This window comes from Lepisosteus oculatus, chromosome 4 (genome assembly GCF_040954835.1).
Source record: "Lepisosteus oculatus isolate fLepOcu1 chromosome 4, fLepOcu1.hap2, whole genome shotgun sequence".
In the NCBI taxonomy this organism is placed as follows: Eukaryota; Metazoa; Chordata; class Actinopteri; order Semionotiformes; family Lepisosteidae; genus Lepisosteus; species Lepisosteus oculatus.
Window position 1 is genome coordinate 53,815,525 of NC_090699.1, and position 19,269 is coordinate 53,834,793.

Here is a 19,269-nt window from a genome sequence, read left to right on the forward strand (position 1 = left end):
TGGACTGGAAGCAGTGGTTCCAGGTGCTGCGTTGCTACTAATAAGCAGATTGTGTTTACTAACCCAAACCAATGGGAACTTTCAAAGTCATACACAGCAGAAACATTTGAGAAGTTCACTTTTAGCTTCATATGTCCACTACAATACATCGATCCGTCTGCCTGCCAGTGTTAGTCATCGGTGCCAGTCCGATACAAAACTGGAAAACTACTGACACTTCCCTGCTATCCCACCTCCTGCATCTGTCGTCATCAGGACAGAGCGGGCACTCATTACTTGGAGATAAAGCTCCCGATGTAGATAGAAACTTGTCAGCCGGGTTTGAATTTCCAAGCCATCAGCAGCAGCTGGTATCGTGATGAACACCTGTTATGTAAGAAGATATAATAAAGCATCTGAAAAAAACTCTGCCCTAGTTACTTGACTACTTTTAGCATGCGGTTTTATTCTGCTGTCTAGCTCCATAATCTGTTTTTAATAAAATACACAACAGAACAGGGCTCTTTGCCTTGGCTTGTCTTAACCCTTTTGCTCTGTTGTGTTGCTGGAGCTTGCTGTTCGACCGTTTCTTTAAGATTCGGTTTCAAAGGCACAGATTCTAAATCACAGCTACTCAACCAGCACTACTTCTAATCTGCTTCATTACAGAATTTTGCCATCAAAAGCTTTCTTTATTAATTGATGATTACCAGGATCAATAGAGCGATTAAGGTGCTGGTTGTATCAAAGTATTTAAAATGAATACATAAGAAGGCCTGTAAGCTGAGTAGTCCTGTTCTATCATAAGGACCTTATAATAACATAAGGACTTCAATAAGGCCTCTGCACTAAAGCAAACTCAAGCACAGAAAATGGCAAAAGAATGAAGGATAAAAGCCCAACAAAGAAAACATGTATTTTTTGTTATATGCACACAGCTTCTTTTTGTTCCTTTTTTATGTTAAGTTTATAATACATTGTTAAGCATTATAGCTGTGATAGTTTGTAAAGAACAATAAAAGAACCATTTGTTGGTCATTATCTAGATGATAGCCACACAATTGTTGGCAGAGGGGCCAGAAAGTTGAAGAAGAGATGGAGGAACTCGTGGATCAGATGAAACAGAATCAGGCAGTAACCAGTCCTCTTCAGTAAAGCTGCTTTTCAACTTAGAAGGGTAACAATGCAAAGTGATCCTGACCACCAGGAGAATGTAGGTGCTGATGACTTTTTAAGAAACAGATGATGAAAGGAGTGTGCAAGAACTCATTACATTCCTTCAGAACAAAGTACACAGAGCACAGAGTGACTCGGCATGGCATCTACAGCTACACAGTGCACAGATTCCTCAAGGCCTAGAGACAGCAGCCATATTTCGGTACATGCTAGTCCACAAGTCAGAGAACTGCTTTGAGCTGGCAGTTGCAATCTGAAAAGCAAAACAGAAAAAGATAGGAAGATGCATCTGTGTGTTTGGGACACAAGGACTTTATCAATCTTCTTTGGACAAAAAAAGAAACTTTGGTAGAATGCACCTATATTATTGATGTTTTCAGATCAATTTATTAGTGAGTGCAAAGTGCCAGAGCCAACCGATAGCTTCTGGTCCACTAGGATGTGCAGTCTAGGATGTGCTGCCAAATTTGCTCCATCCCACAGGAACAAAGAGGGCTTGCACTGATCCCCCATCTATAGAATTTGGCAAGACATGACCAGTCCTAAACTTGTTATGTCCACTTTGATGTAAAGGGGCTGGGAGTGTTGCAGCTACTGTTGTGTCCACCATATTGCAAGTGTAACATGCCACGGGCCACACCTCCACCGTCCTGCCTGTTTTGAACAGAGTGCCAGGGACACAAGATACTCAGCGCACCTGGCTATCATGAGAAGTCATACTGCATCAAATGCTCCAGATTGTTTAAGATCTGCTTAGCTTCTCCTTGGCAAACCGGCATTGTGTCACCTGCATCCGTGTAACCGCCAGTTAGCCTTCCAAGCAGAATGAGTCCTCCCCGCCTCATTCCTGTGTCCCTGTGTGCCTGGACTTTCCCTGTATCTGTCCTGGCAAAACATTCTGGAGTGCGCCAGCCTCTCCCCTGGACTGCGATGCCCTTCCTCTTGAGTCCGTGATGCCCTATAATCCAGAACTAAAAACCAGATCAGAGAGTGGACTGTGCAAGATGATGTGTTCTTCAAGACAACTGATCTGAATCTGTAAGAGCTGTGGACACCAAGGAAGATTATCTGAAAAGGACACACTTGTAGTGTAGCAAGCATTATGGTGGTGTTTTCTGCGAGAGATTTGGCAGACTATAGAGACCTATGAAACATATTGTAAAGGGTATCTCTTCTCTTTTAACACCTTGGCCCAGTTCTGTCTGAAGTAGAGACCATTCTGAATTCTGAGCTGTTTTTTCAGAGTGATGTTGCCAAACCTCATTGACATCAGCACATTTCCTACTTGGATAAAGACTACCTTCATTACCAGCTTAGAAGTTTCTAGGTGTTACCAACTCCTACCTTCCAACCAGGAAGAAGCCCTGGTAGTAGAATTACTGGCAAAGACTTGTAAACAGTTTGTCGACCAGCTGGTGAAAGAAGTAATTGCATGATCTCAAGTCATGGCATAGGAGCAGCAGATCACAGCCCACCTTGTTGCCCGTGGGTGACCCAAGAAACAGATGTGCAAAAGCACGAGTCCTCTTTTCCTGGACATGATGGACCAGTGCCTAACTTTAACTTTTGCTCACTCCAGAAATTTACGAGTGATAAAACAAAAAAAAAATTGTGCCAGAGGATGTTGTAATTTTACTTTTTGGATGTTGTAATTTTACTTTTTGGATGTTGTAATTTTACTTTTAACTTTGTGTGTGAAAGGTTCATGGTCATTTATTTTAGTGAATTAAAGCTTGTAATAGCCAAAAGCATTTTCAAGCACTGCAAAACAGAAAGTAGGAAAAAAAGAAACGATAAAAAAGAGGGGAAACACCTGGTATTTCTGCGTGTAGAGATCTGTTTCGCTTATTTTTTTTCGTAATTTGGCAGGTTATTAATGCATTATCTGTGACAATTTGCAAAGGCCAATAAAGGAAGGTTTTGAGTTTTAAAGAAGACTAGTAGTTTGTTATTTAGACAATAGCTACACTATATTTTAACTGCATGGTTTGTTTTTAATTTCTCATATGTTAGGGGAAGAAATATTAGTAGGCCAAAGAATTTTGTAGAAATGTGTTCCATTTCAATTAAGTGATAAGAAGCATATCTTTAAATGTAAATTAAGTACTATAATTTAATCAGTAATGAAAATAGAGAGCTCCAGAGCTTGCTGATGAATGAAAGATAAAATCAGTGCTGCTAGTGGACAAAAAAGGGAAACACTGGTGTCAAGTCACTTAATAAGACATTTTCCCACCATGTGAGGCCATTATGGTCTGTATGCATAAAGGCATAGAGTCTAAGAGTGGTATATTGTAGGAAGGATGTAACATCATTGTTCCATGAGAAGATCAATCAGCTCCTGCTTGGTTAGCACACTGTCTCAAACGTTGTTCCAGAATATCTAATTAATTCTCAGCTGGATTCAGATCTGGTGAGTGAACCTCAGCATCAAGCTCAGACTAATGGGCAACTTTCTCTGTCAATGGCGGCAATCATCCTGGAAGAGACCCTTTCAGAGAAGAAAGAAGTGCTGCAACATGAGGTGAAGATCACTCGGTACCGTTAATAAGCAAGTAGCATTGACCTTGCCTTCAAGGGGAATGAGTACAAACCATGTCAAGAAGATGAAAATGCCCTCTTCTCTTTGAACCAAACATTCAGGGCTGGAATTCTTTGGATGGGCATCACACATGCACTTGCCTGTTTGTCACGTTCATGGTGAAGGATGATTTATCTGACCATATCACATTTCTCCTTTATTAGACATTTTTTATGTTGTGAGCAGGTTGTACACCAAACTACCAAACCAAACTACTATTTTCTGCTCTGTGGAGCAATTGTGGTTGCTTACCCCTGAAGTGGATATTTGCAGTCAAAATATTTGCTTTGTACCTTGAATTAATGCACTGATCCTGATCCTGGAGAATGCACCTCTGTCCACTGTTGTCCTTTGCAGATGATTTTTTCCCCTGGGAGCTCCCTGCTGACATCATGTTAGACATTGTTACTCGTGACACATCAACCAGATGAGCTGTCTTGGTCAATGAAGCTTCTGCCAAATGCAGCTCAATAATAACCCCTCTTTCAAAGTCCCTGAGATCTCCTCTTGTTGTCATGCTAGCCATAATAATAGGAACCCAGGCCTGTCCAGGTTTTTTATGCATACCGGGACTGTATTTGTTTAATTAATAAATGAGCCACACGTCTGGAATCGCTCTTTCAATAATCTTGGTTTCCCTCATTTACACGGGCGTTTCTATTTTGTGTCTGCTACCTTTATATATTCAGGAATATCTGTATTGTATTTTGAAACTTAGTTTAAGTGACACTGTGTACCTTTAGCCCCATAAATAAACTGTATTTTCAGTGACTCAGAATGAGCTGCCTCACTAGTCTGCTCCAGGGGATTCAAAGCTTGTCAGAATGATAAAAGCTAGACATTTACGAATGCAAGAAAAAAAGCCACAGATTAAAATATCTCAGGTTTTACCTGCAACTTGCAGTTGTGAGAAGATTTTATGTTGATTTATCTGTCACAAAAATGTCTAAGATGTTAACTGTACATACATTTGGAAATAGCATTTAACATTAAATAATGCAATAATTGCAGTAATTTAAGTAGTTAGCTTTGTCAGCATACAGTACATAGGCTGCAAAGAAACAGGTAAAGCTTTATTCCATGATGAAAGGAAAAGAAAAAAATTGTCTCTTTTCTTTTCCTTTCAGCGTGGAATAAACGTTTACCTGTTCACTTGCAAAAATTTGTTTTTTATTGCATGAATGTACAATATTAATAGAGGTCTTTAAATGCCTAAATTATTACCATTTTTTATATGAAGGAACTTCCTTCACCTCAGACACCAGTAAGGCCAACATAGCTAGATAGAGGAGGTACTTTCACAGCTGTAGTGGTATCTACTTAGATAACAGCTCAATCTGAGAAGACACCAGATGCCTAAAACACTTATCAGGCTGAAAATTTCCAGAAGATGACAGTCAAGAAAAGGTATTAAGCACTCAAGGGACTTTTAATTTTACGGAAAGAAGAAGTATTTTCAAGCTGATAAACCTATTTAACTTTCATTTTTAAATCTACAAGGCTAAGTCTGTTAGGCATATTTATTTGGATGCACAACTGTAGTAGTAGTAGAGGAGTTTATTGCCATATGTACATGTACATTGGAATTCTTATTTGCACTGATCTCTAGGGACATATACAGTACATCACCACACAATGTAGACATTACAAACATAATAAATAATAACAACAGGAACAATAAATATGTTGTGGGACAATAAATAAGTTGTGGTGAGTAAAAACAACAACATGGTAGACCATGCAAAAAGTGTATAGTGCAGATGTGTATTGAGTCTGAGGCATTGCAGGTAGCTGTTGAGAATGAGTACTGCAGTGGAATAGACGCTGTTCTTGAGACTAGTGGTCCTTGCTTTAATATTGCAGTAGCACTTCCCAGAGCGCAGGGGGGAGAACAGTATGTGGCCGGGATGGTTGGTGTTATGGGTTCGGTAATAGGGACCGAACCAGTAAGTGAACCCACTTGCAGGAGCGAACAAAACCAAGTCGTAATCCGAAAGCAAACCGTAATCGTAGCCGAGAGTCCAGGGGAAGCCAGATATCCGAAAGGGAACGAGTACCGAAGCCGAAGCGAGATCCGAAATCGTAGTCCGTAGAGCAATCCAAGAATCCAGGGGTAGCCAGTGATCCAAAACAGAGCGAAAGTAACCAATCCAAGCCGAGATCTGAAAAGCCGAAGTCCAAAGGGAAAAACCGCAAACCGAAAGCCAAGACGAACACAGAGTAGAAGTAGCGCAACCAGGAAGCTCGAAAGGGAAAACCAATACTGAGCAACGAGGTAGGGAAGGACAGGTGTTTAAGTAGGATGAGACGGGGGTGTGGTGGTGAATGGGAAAACTGATAGGTGAACTGATGGATAGGGGCTAAGCCTACTTCTGCCTCCTCCGTTGCCGGGAGGCAGGGATCGTAACAGTTGGGATCCTGAATGATGGATTGGCCTTCACTGAGACAGTGGATGGTGTGAATCTCTCCAATTGATGGTAAATTGCATAGTATAATCCTCTGTGCCGCTGCCACACCCCTTTGTAGTGAGTCTTTATCATGTATGGTAGAATTGCTGTACCACACAGTGATACCACTGGTGAAGATACTTTCTGTGCTGCTGTGGTAAAAGTTCATGATGAACTGCTTCCTCATACTGCATTTTGTTTAAGCACTGCAGAACGTGCAGTCGCTGTTGTACCTTTTTCAGACTAGCTTAACTTAACTATTGTTAAAGAAACTTAACTGTTGTTAAGTTTGTTACATTAGTATTGTTAAATTCTCAAAATTATAGTATTGTTAAATACTTAAGTATTGTTAACAATTGTTATTGTTAACTTAACTATTGTTAAGTTATTCTCCTTCAGTGGGTTTATTGGACAGGCATACCTGTGAAAGATATTCAATGTTTGCAAACAGTCCTACTTGCCCTCATATAGATGTCCACTTTTAAATGCATTATGGTGGTCAGTGCTAGGGATCCAGAGGGATAGGATATATAAAATGAAGGGATCTAAGAAATCACTGATTGAAAATAATAATTTGTAAATGTTATTGTGTTGTTTGTATCTTGTGTTTGCATTACTTTAATACCAAAACATTGCAAACAGAAGGGCAGTTTTAAATGATTCATAAAGGTGATCACATGCCTGCCATTTCAGATACTGCAGACACCTGCTATTCCTTGAACAGACCAATTACCAAGTGCATCATAGGAGGTGTCCCTGTGACCTTTAGTGCAGACAGAACCAATCTAATTATACAGCTGTTTAGAAAAATCAAATCTCTTTAAGAAAACAGAGTGACAATCACATGACTAAACAGCAGTTCTGCTTTTGTGTAATGTTTTTTTAAACACTGTATGGGTGGTCCTATGATAACTAAGAAAATGTAATCCTTTCAGGTAGAGTGTCCGTAGCCGAAGATACACATCTCTCAGATCCTGGGTTCAATTCATGTCTTGGCTGTCCAAGACCAGTTTCCTCCCACCTTTCTGTCCTGTCCAGAGAGGTGTAGTACTGCCCTGTGCCCTGTGCTTTCAGGCTAGACTCTGGGTTACTACTGCCTTTACTAGGAACATGAGGCTTTCTGATGGGGTGGATGAATGAAAAAAATATATTTTTTTCTATAATTAATAATGGATTGTAGTCAAAAGATACAGATAATATATCAACCAAATATGTGTTTTAATTACTGAAATATTTATTCGTGTTGTTTAAAGAAGGTACTGTTGCCTCTTTCATATGTATGTGTTCTATTATAGACTGCACGTGTTGATTTTTAGTTTTATAGATCAATTATTTTCACCCATCAATATTTATAGTTATGGAACATATAATAACTCTTACATATAAAGTATTAAATCAGGACCATCTGTTCCTTTTAACTAACTAACCTAACCATTTTCGTGTTGTGAATAAATATGTACAAATGTACGTGACATTCCCCACTGAGAGCAAATTTGCCTGTAACAAAATCTCACATTTGCACAACATGCTGCCTTCTGAGCACATTCGGAAAGATTAATAAAATTTTCAATTCTTGTAGAACACCAAGGTTATTTGAAGGTTAATCTCATATCTGTTGGAATGCTGAAGTTTGGAAAGAACACTTGCCATATCTCAAGTATATATCATTCCTCAGAGCATCCCAGGAAACCAAAATCTGGAGATTTTCTTTTATAAGCAAGGGACAGTATTGCACCTTATCTATCCACTCTAGAATAAACTCTATTCCGCAATAAACCAGTGATCGTTTCAAAATGTGGGCACCACTTGAATATAGCTTGTCTATAATTGTTTTTACAATAGTTTTTATAGAAAACATAGCTTTTTGGAAGCTTTTGTACATTTCTAAAGTTTTTTTATCAGGTCATTTATGAAAACACCCTTTTTTCTAAAATTACAATATGCTAACATTATTTTAATAACATATGGGACCCTGACGAGACACAGTCATTGTTTATCCTAATTTGCTTCTCCACAAAATCTTCCCTGCTTGTTAGTTTTGTAATATAAGCGCATACAGATCCCAGTGTCAGCCATTTTGCTATCTGCAGGAAATGTTTGCATGAGCCTTTCTTGTCTATTATGTGTCTATTGGCAGCTCATCAGTAAATGGAGCAATCTGTAATCTTTTAATCTTTCTATTCCACTTCCTGCATTGAAAATGAATTGAATGAATCAGCACTAAGGATGAGAGAAGGTTCTGTTACTCAGTTTTGCGAGATCTAGACAACCTCCCCTGCGCAGTACTGTTCATTTCCTTCCCTGTATTTCTTTATCCCACCTCCTGAGCTGAGAGGATGAGCACATCATCTTAAGATTCCTTTCCCTCCAATTTCCGTAAGCCTCTGTAGCTGCATCTTCTGTGTTATTTCTCTGTGGAGCACCGGACCAGCAGTTTGATTTTTTCTACTTTTTCCTGCTTACAGTTCCTAGTTCACCTGTGTCTCCCAGCCCTGGGTGACAAAAAGTATTGCCATCAGAGGAATTGTCAGCTCAACATTTCTCTGGCAAACAAAAAATACCACAGCTGAGCTTTCCATGGAAACCTGCAAAAAATAGTCCTTTTTATGATGTGAGAGGCAGTGACGCTTGTTTTGCTGCAGGGCTTAGCTAATCCTTCATCCCTAATGATAAACTAGAGCCCCTTTAACTTATCAAATGCCCAGGATATTGTGGTACACTTAATGAAGCTTAGAGACTAGAAGCCTTGATCACATCCTATGGTGTAATGCAGGCAGATTATTCCTGTAGTCACCGATGTGACAGTGTAATCAGGAACAAAACACTGTGTATCTCTGCTCATTTCAGCTAGAGGTTCTTTAAGGAGCAAGAGGCGATATTGTAGGGGCTGTGAGGCATGAGTGATTATACGTCTGGCTAAATTAATATTCACTGTGCTGAAACCAGCACAATCGCATTAGGCCTGGATTAGACTCACCAAATGAACCTGTCTCCTGTGCTCAGCTCTCTTAATTTCAAAAATCGAAATGTACAAGGGCATCCGGTTTGGGCTGTTTTCATTCACGAAAGAGTCAGGGGTTTGGAGTGGAGCAAACAACCACAGCATAACACTTGTGGGGGGAACTGGGAATTGATTTGCATCCATATAGAAAAGGAACCCGTTCTCTGTTATGTAACCCATTGCTTTTGTGCTGTTGTTAGTGCTGGACCCCTGGGGACATTTGCCTTCTGTTCCAATCACGGTGTAGCAGCTGCCCACAACAGGAGAAAGCCCCTTGACACAGCAGCACACAAGTAAAATAAATGGACACCACTGCCATTTTGGTTTATCTTACATAATGCTAGAAAGGCAGCTGCAAAAATAAGCATAACACTGACCATCTTATTTAGCAGCTTTATGTAATTATAGTTCACACTGAAAAAGAAACACACTTTTGTTCCCTTATTTAATTTCACAGTAGCCAATTGGCTTGTAAAAAAGACTGTAAAAATGGGAAAGTGTTAAAAAGGAAAAGCCTGGTAATCTGTCAATGACATCTGTATTAGGATAATCAGTACCTTGCAAAATGATGAATAGGTGGTAGTACGTATGTTACATTAAATAGCTTTTTAGTAAAATTGCTAAACTTATACCATATTCACGGTGACAAAGCCATAATGTGTTTTCAATTCCAAAATTAACCTGGTTAAATCTTGGTACTTAGTGTAGCATCTTGTTGGAGAATGCGCTGTTGTGTTCTTGATACAATGACATTTCATATACAGAGTCTGTGTCTTTGAGGGAAGTCATCTCATATTGCTAGAGCTACAGAGTTAAATTTTTATTGTGTTTCAATAGCAGAACAGATAAGTAAAAATGAAACATTCCTGCCTGCACATGATTGCTTTTTGTAGACAATGAACCCTAATGAACCCCGTCTACAGTAGATTACAGTGTAGAAGGAGGCTAGACCTTCAATTTCTGTTGCTTATACATTCTAGTTACTGGAGAACAAGGAATCCATTTTGCTCCTTGGTATTGAGATGTAGCCTGAAAGGAAATGTTAACTGCAAAAGCTATAAATCTATTGCATTCTTAATTGATTATTGCAGTATTACTGTAATAAAACTGATGATTATATCATTACTGCACTTTAACAATAGACTTTCAGTTTATTATAATTTAACTAAATGTTTTAGAAAGCTCTGCTGACTCTCAGTTCACCACAATTAAAACTGTTGTTCTTTCTTCAACTCACTTTGCCTGTTAATAGGGCGGTGAACTGAACATATGCTCTGTTTTCACAGAATAGATCTCATGACAAGAACTCACGACATCCTATCGGCTGGAAATCAGAGGGGGAATTAGAAATGTATTGTCCCCAGTTTTACTGGGTTGAAAAGCATGAGGGTTGAAAAGTCCACTGGAACTGGTCTTGCAGAAACTGCCACAACCCTGACCTACCCAGCTCTCACCTAGCTAAGAGCTGGTCCTGTGACCAGTCTGGCTGCCAGGACATTTGTAAAAAAAGGGCCATATAAATAAACAGCTTTATATAAATACCCACCCCTAGACCCTGATCTTTTAATAACACTGTTTTTGTATTTATTTCTGGCAGTCTAAATATACAGTGGTAGTAATAAATCAACACGACAGAGGGCTACACAGAGGCCATATAGGAAGACAGGGACATGGTTCTCTAGGTCCCTCTGTCCTCCTCCACTGTCCTTTTACAGAGATTGAATCTTTTCTTCATGCCAAATCTTTTCTGCTGCACATAGGTTCCTTTTTACGGAGGTATGTTTTCCAGCACAGGTAGCTTTGGTTTATCTTCTTTGCAGGCAGATGGCGGAGCAAGTTTTGGTTTTGGAAAGCAATAGAACTCCCGTACCGTTGATCATAGGTCCCTTTAGAGTGAGCGTGCTGACATACTGTATATTTGTCGCCTTGCTGATGGCTGCACTGTGAGCGTATACACTTACCTCTCACATTGTGTAGGAGGTTGTTGTCTGTGTCCACCAGGCCTGAGGCCTGCTTGATAGAGAGAGCCTCTAGTCCTGCCAAGACCTCACGTTTTTCCAAGCCTGAATTACTCAGCTATCTGTCTTTGCCTGTGAGTGGGGGAGCTCGGGGAGGGCTGGGTGGCCCAGTCCACAAGGGAGGGAGCCCAGCTTTGCTGTCCCAGCGTGTGCTGCGTGAGCTGAGGTCCTGGTGGGAGCTGGATTTAAGGTTGCCGTCTTTTCAATTAGGCAAAAATGAATTACCTTTTCAGCCCTCGAGTGGCTCTGCAAGCACCAGCCAAGGGGGCCCAGCAGTATAATGCTGCTGATATAATAGCTCCACTGTTTCCCTGGCAGTTCCCAGGAAACGACACAACGTGCGCCATTGTGTGTGGTGTTTTTGCTGCCCATCCACGTTGCCCAGTTTTAGCCAGGCGAACAGAAGGCCCTAACTGTGCAGTAAGGCACATAACGGGGCTTGGGGAACCGGTAACAGGGGGGAGTGAAGGAAACGCGGCAGGGTTTTCAGATGTACCATCGCTGCTTCACCTCCCTGGCTGTTTGATGTATAATAATAATTTTAAAAACAGCTACACATTTAAAAGGAGAAGTTGGAGGGAACCTGAGGACTGTGCCAGGAAAAGGTTTAAAGCACTGAGAATGCTGGCTTTATGTTAAGTCCTTCCTAATTAAAAGAGGAAAACAAAACTGAAGCACAAAGAGAGGCCAGCAATGGCCAGAACTAGTTCTGAGCTGGTCAGAGCTGGTTCTGCAGCTTTTCATCTCGCAGGGTCCTGCTGGTTCAGAGTCCGCTTGTTTATGGAGGAACTCAATCAAATGACCCTTTTGCTGCAATTGGAATGGTCAATCAAGACAGTCCTTTTATAAATTAGCTGGGACACCTTCAGGAAACCTGGAAGTGCGTGTCATTAGCCAGCAGATTTTTTGGACTGAGAAGGAAGAATAGAGGTTGGGATGCAATGGTGTGTCCAATTCATGAGAATGGAAACCGTGGAAAGCGATTCCTAAAGCTTTAATATCCAAATGTCGACACCACTTGTGTTTTTTCCAAAAGAAGAAAAAAATCAGTTGTCAGATCGATTAGAAAAGAGCAGCTTGTTGATGCAAGAGACAGACCCTGTGTATTCCTCTGCCGCCTGTTCCTGGGTTTGATCTAGGGTGGACATCTCCGCTGAAGTAAAAGCTGAGGGAACTGGTATTTTTAAGTTATCTAATGTCTCACTTGCTATTGGAGTCTTTGTCTATTTGTGTAAACAGATTTAAATGGTTTGGGGCAGTAGAACACTTTTTTACCTTGCATGTTTTTTTTACCATGATACAGTACTAGTCCTTCTTTTATTGTAATTGTAAAGTGACTTAAAGCTAGAATATTTATCATCTGTGTCACCAGTGTACTGAAGGGTGTCATAACTGAACACAATGAAACAAAACGGGTAAACTCACACATTTACAGTATCCATACTGTATATACAGTAATGGCTATCCCATTTCTTAAATGTACTTGACAGTATTATTCATTCTGATTTTCTTTTCTGAAAGTTTAATCAAATTGGTTTGATTCAGTTCAGTACTTAAAAGAACTACCATGTGCTGTATTGTAAAACTATTTACATATTAACACTGCCACATTTCTTTGGTAGCACTGTTCATTATTTTTATGTGTGCTTTTTTGTGTTTTGGAGTTTGATTTTTAATTATTAAAAAATATAAAGGGTGAACTTTAAACTCATTCATTGCAGGGACTTTATTGCCTTGTCATCGATTGATACTACTAATGTAATTTTGACTCCATCCAAAACATAGCCCTGTCTTATTAGAACTTTGCTGTCTGTTTCTTATACAACGTTTAAGAACAATGAGACTATCTTGTTAGGTTTGCTAAACTTCCACATGTGATAATGGTGCAGCTTACCTGTCTTGCCTTAACTTGGATATTTTTCTCTCAGCTATTTTTCAAACTCACCATGTTACCATAGATTAGGTTGGACTTCTTAAGATTATGTGTTGCATAGATGGTGTGTTTTTCTTTCATGTTCTATTTACCACAATGTATCCAGACCATGGTCAGTCCTGGGATGAGGACTATAGGTGTCTAACCTGTAAACCTGTAGGTGGCACTAATCCTTTAGGACCACAATTTCAAAACCAATTCTTCATTATTGTGACAAGGACACATTGTGCCATATGATAAACCTAGGTCATGAGTGTTAGCTATTAAATATTGCATGGCACTGTACATAAGAGAAAGGGTGCCAACTGTGTTGTGTCCTTGCTAAATTTCCACTTGGGAACAAGACAGCCTTACTAGTTGGTCTTTGTTGTCATAGTAAAGTTCATCCTTCATTCGGTCTTGGAGATGGACTTTCTCTACTTATTTGCTGTATCAATGGAAGTGTGTCCTGTGTGTGAAGTGCTTGGACAGCCTTTGGCACGAATAGCAACAGGAAATGCTTGGCATTATTCATTCTTACAATAAAAGTAACTGTATGAAATGGGAAATGGAAATAACTGAGAACTTACGCAAATACATCAGCATGAGAACAGCTGAGGAACGTAACAATTGCCATTGACAGACTGAAGAAACACCTTCTGTAAATACTGCTGCGCAGCACACATTATATTGCATTGTTCAGGGTGTGGTTGTAGATTAACAGGATGGTCAAAGGAAACCAAACACTCACTGGCAACCAGCTTGTGGTATAGAGTATACCAGTTCGTGAGCAGGGTGGCACTGTTATTAATTATTGTTTCTTTGTTACAGTCCCTAGGAAAAAGTAAGAACACCCACTTCTTGGTGTTGGAAGGAACCTGGGCTTTAGTGGGTTGGAAGTACAAGCAGGAGCCATGGAGACTGCTGAGTCCGAGATGAGCATCATACCCAATGGAAAGCACTGCGAGGACATGACCATGCCAGTCAAAATGCTGCCGGAGGACGACCAGTAAGCAGCGTTCACGATCGTACCATTTGTCAGTCCCTTAAAGAAGCTAGTAGCTTTTTTGGGGTGTGCTTTTTAATTCTGAAAGCAATTTTCTCGTGTTAAGAGTGATAGTAAATGTATCAGGACTGCTTCGCTTCAGAAATCTAGATTCTGGTGTAGTTAATAAATTAGTCAAGACTTCAGATGATACCAAAATAGGGGGGTCAAGTCCACATAACAGAAGCAGTTTAAGACATTTAAAAAGACTGAGGCAAAATTCAAGACTGAGAAAACACACGATAGATTTAATGTAATGTGAACAAATGCGTACTTTTTTACGCAAATAGCAAAAAATGAACAAGGAATGCAAGCCTGAAGAAACTACTATGAAAGGGGTTGATATATCACTCTGCTTCTCATGACAATGTGGAGATTCAATAAATAGCCAAGCAAGAATGTTAGGATATATAATTTAGTGATTAAATTAAATCAAGAGAAATGTTATGTTTTACTGTTGTAAGTTTTACAGCATGCTAATAACAGTTCATTTAGATCATGTTAGAAAAAAGTGCTGCTCTGGAATCAGTCCAGAGAAAAGCCAACAGATACATTTCCTGGCCTAAAAGAATGTCTAGCACTCAGAGGCTAAAATAACTCAACCTTTTTAGTCTTGAACACAGAAGGCTAACAGAGGGAAGCTGATTCAATTATACAAAAATCCTCAAAGGCACTGACAAAGTCAAATGAGTGGGCTTCTACAGATTAAAAAATGCAACACAAACCACAGGAAATAAGTGAAAAACTGAGGAGGAAATGCTTTTAAAACCACTTTGCATGAGGACAGAGGGCACTAAGGACTGTGGGAGTCTGTAAGAAGCTACCAAGTCATGATATTTTAAGAAATACGTAGCTAGATGAGTTCTTTGCATCAATTTATTGGCAAACAAAGACATCAGATTGTTTTTTTTTTGTTATTTATAACCTTTCTTATGTTCCTAAAGTGTTAATGAGTGACTTTCACCCTGACACTAAATGTTTTAAATAAGGCTGCTTTCCTTTCAGTGTAGGGAATTGTAAATCACTTTTTTAAATCTAAATCTAAACTAATCTAAATCTAAAGTTTAAGTGAGGCAGGAATTGAAAGTGAAGGATTTTGAAAGCAGCACTTGGTTCTCAGCATTAAGACTGATTTGAAACAGTTCACTAGCCTTTTAAAACTAAGCTTTTGTTCCTTAGCTTTCAGTACTAATAGATGTTGACTTAAAGATGGTTTCTTATGTATGGAAGCTCTAGCATTCTGTCCCTTCAGTAAAAAAATATTTTCTTCAGCATTAATTTAAACTGCTTAATTCAAGGACCCAGTCTATGTGACTAACTTTTTGTGTAAAAGATGTAAATATTTCTGAGGCAGAAATGTTCTGTTTTAAAAATTGAAAATAAAGTAAATAAAAGATGATTGTCTTTTTGTTTTAGAGCATAGAAGCAAAATACTACTTTATGTTAAATAATGTTTAGGGAGAGCTAGAAACTTGGAATTTCTTTTAGACTGGGATGTGACTGGGCTTTTTCAGTACATTGTCTGTCTCATGATAAGACATATGACTGAAATGTGAAGCTTTGCATGCAAGGAATTAAGGAAAACAATGACAGCCTGGTTTCATGTAAACAGCCCAAGGAGAGGTCAGTTATGTTCTGAAAGGTGAATGATTTGTAATAGCCCATGTGAAAAGATGAAAAGGACATTTGGTAAATGTATTTTTGTAAACTGAGAACAAAGACTTATATAATTTTCATTAAAAGCATTTAAAATGTTTTAAAATCACACTCTAGTAGGTGGAGAGAAATCTAAGAATGTTCTTATTTCCTCCTTTGCATGACAGGATACTTTTTCTCTCAATTTTCTTTGAGAGGAATAACTTTGAGAGCTGTGGTCAAATGTTTAACAATATATGCTGAATACTAAGAGCAAACAATCTAAACAAAACGTTTTTTTATTTTACTGGAGAACAATATAGAAGAATTTGAATACATAATATCCAATCCATAACAATTCTGAAACACCCGGTTAAAAGTAGTGCTGGCTATTTTTCTTGCAGGTCCTTTTTTTTTTACTGTAGTTTGCACTTTCAGTCCCCGCAGGTTTGAAGATGCAGAAGGGAATTTAGCAGAGAGTGAGGAGTTCCTCCCCAGCACCGAGGGCAAAAAGCCAACCCGCTTCACCGATGTGAGTTACTTGAAATGGACAACGTCACTGTATACTGTGTATGCAAACATTTCAGATTAAACACCCAGGAATCGGTATTGTCATCAGGTTATTTAGAAGCGTGCAGTATAAGCCCAATGAATGCAAACAAACAGATGTAATTTAAGTTTTGCAACACCAAACGCTAGATTTATGATAAGTTATAATGGATTACTATGTAACTAGATAATGCTAGGACAATGCCCTACAATGTATATTGCATTGGTACTATCATGTCAACGATGATTGAATCAGTTAGATAAATATTGAATACAAAAGCCTTTATTCGGTTACCCTGTTCATGACATGATTCTTTTTGTGTCTTTGATATGGTTTGTTTCTGTTCACCCTGTGCTCAATTAAATATTAAGAGAATATGTTGCGCTCAGTAGCCAGTATATGAATTTTTTTGTTGCAACTTAACAACCAAACTGGGCTCCCACAGACAAGAAAGAGGTAGGTTCTGAAACTAACCCACCTAAAAGTCTGCAAAGTCATTGCCTTCATTTTTTTAAAGGTCTGCTTTGTGGTTAGAATATTGAAATAATATTGAATTATATTGAAATCCTAATTAGTATACAGAATATTTACCAAGCGCATACTATGAGCTGAACATATTGGAACATTGTACGAAAAGGAAAAATAGAAAACCAAGTTTAATTAAGACAGGAACAATTAGCGTTTCAGTTTATCCAAAAGTTCAGTCTGTTTTTGGTTTAGTTCAGCTCTCTTAACCAGTAAAGGTTTTGCTAAGGTTGTGTAAAGTATCTGTAAGTCCCGGTTTTGAGGTTAAATTCAATCAAATAAAAATGATCCTATTCATTTTCAGTTTGATGGAAAGACCTCCTTTGGCATGTCTGTCTTCAACCTGGGCAATGCCATCATGGGCAGTGGGATCCTGGGGCTGGCATACGCTATGGCCAACACTGGCATTGTCCTGTTCCTGTAAGTAATGTACTGTATGAATAGTGTGGTAAAGTGAATCAAGCCCTGTCAGTTTTGCCTTTTTGACCCAACTCAAACTAGTGGCCCCTCTCTGCCAAGCAACATGGAGTCTGGCTGTTTAGTTCCCTGATCCTCTGAAACTCTTTCGCTACCTGTGCAAAGAATTGCAAAGCTTTTCTTGTATTCTCCTTTCTTTCCCTGTAGTGTAACAGTGGGGTACACAGTACAAAGTCTGCATTCTGTGCCTTTCTGTTTAAATATTCACGGTATATTATACCACATATATTTTACTATAGTCATTCATGATATATTTAATTAGAACAACATAATTATCTATTAATAATGAAAAGCAGCATAATAATAAGAAAAAAGCAATCTTTAAAAGTATTAAGAAGTTCTAATCAATTTCAATAAGACTAATTCCAATGGTTCTCCTAAAAGGCACTCCGTCCAAGTGTGTATGACAAACACTTAAAACTATTATTTATATTACATTTCCAAATCTGCATGAACCCACTTGCACAGACTCCTGAGATGATCCCTGAACTACTATTTGCTATTACTGGGCAGAATCAGTGCGTTCTTTAACGCAGTGCTCAGATTAGTGAAATAATGCTGTTATGTAATGAAAACTCTGGGTTTAGCTTCAACTGCTAAAGATTTGGCACTGTCCCTTCTTTGTTTCTTTTAAACTTCAGGGACAGACAGAGAGAAAATCTTCACTCATTTGTCTGCATATTTTCTTCCCTAGAGTTGTCTATCGACAAGAGTCCAATCTCAGTAGAAACTAGCACATTCTGACATTTCCCTCCCCTGAAGGATCCCCAACCCCACTCCTTGTGTGTGTTCTGCTTTAGTTTGCAAAAGGTTAAATAATGGAAAGGAAATATTTTTGAGAGTTTCAGGGCTTTGGATGCAGGCTTCCTCTCTTTATCACACGAGGGGCGCACAGATGGGGGAGCTGAAATCACTACGACCTTCGGCGTAAGGGCAGAGCTGAGCTCCAAGGAATGTGAGGGCTGAAGCTGTGCTCTTGGTGGGGTATGGGGAATGGAGAGGGGAAGGGGCCAGAGCAGAGTAAGTAGCGCCATCCTCTGTAAACCAGCAAGAAATGTCTTGAGTCAAGGTTATATCAGACTAGCCACAGAAATGTCTCTTGAAGCCACTGTTATTACCGTTACTGGTTTTCACTACAATCTTTTAACGCAAACCTTTGTAAGTGCCCAAAATGCGACAGAAAATAGTTCCCCTTTGCTGCAAGCAGCGGTCTGGCCTTTCCTTTTATGGCCTCGTGAAGTATCTATAGCACTTGTCCATTGCTGAAGGGAAACCTACTACAGTGGATCAAGAACTGCTCCATTGAGAGAGATCACTTTATTTCCCATATATAATTTCTTGCATTAGGAATTTGACTTTTTCACATACCCCAACTTACCCTCCATGAGACACACAGACAGAGAAGCTTGGGGTCAGAGTGCAGGGTCAGCCATTTACTGTATACGGCACACCTGGAGTGGTTGGGGTTAAGGGCCTTGCTCAGGGGTCCAACGGAGTAGGATTCCTGTGCCAGCCGGGTGATACAAACCGGCAACCTTCCAGCCACAGGCGCAGATCCTTAGCCACAGCTCCCAGAATATTGCTTTCTGATTCCTCACAGTTTAGAGGATATCTCATTGCAGTGGTTTCCACCTGACTGGGAATCAAATCTCTCGCTGAATGCCAATTCTTACCAAGGAATACTTTACACTGTATTTACTCTGCTTTTAGATGGAACTTTAAGATCCATTTCGATTTCAAAAAGCAACAAAATATACATAAGAGACACAATTTACTTTGGGGTGGCTTGGTAAGGGGGAGAAAAGCAGTGAACTCCTGGTAGGAAGATAACAAAAAGATTTGTATAAAAAGGATCTTTAATAATATGAGCGTGGATTGGAGATGCAGCAAAAGAACCGATTAAATTTAATGACCTTTTATAAT

At 39.3% G+C, this 19,269-nt stretch overlaps 1 protein-coding gene across 4 annotated transcripts in view; it reads left to right on the forward strand.

The window, feature by feature from the left end:
* Positions 1-19,269, forward strand: part of LOC102693010 (sodium-coupled neutral amino acid transporter 3) — a 60,177-nt gene that overhangs the window by 10,083 nt on the left and 30,825 nt on the right. For all 4 annotated transcript variants that reach the window (XR_001478425.2, XM_015347350.2, XM_015347352.2 and 1 more), the window contains exons 2-4: positions 13,946-14,123; positions 16,233-16,326; positions 17,174-17,289. Coding sequence is in view for 3 of the 4 variants with exons in the window: in XM_015347350.2 (XP_015202836.1) it covers positions 14,029-14,123; positions 16,233-16,326; positions 17,174-17,289 (305 nt within the window). In the remaining variant the exon portion in view is untranslated. The remainder of the gene's footprint in view (positions 1-13,945; positions 14,124-16,232; positions 16,327-17,173; positions 17,290-19,269) is intronic.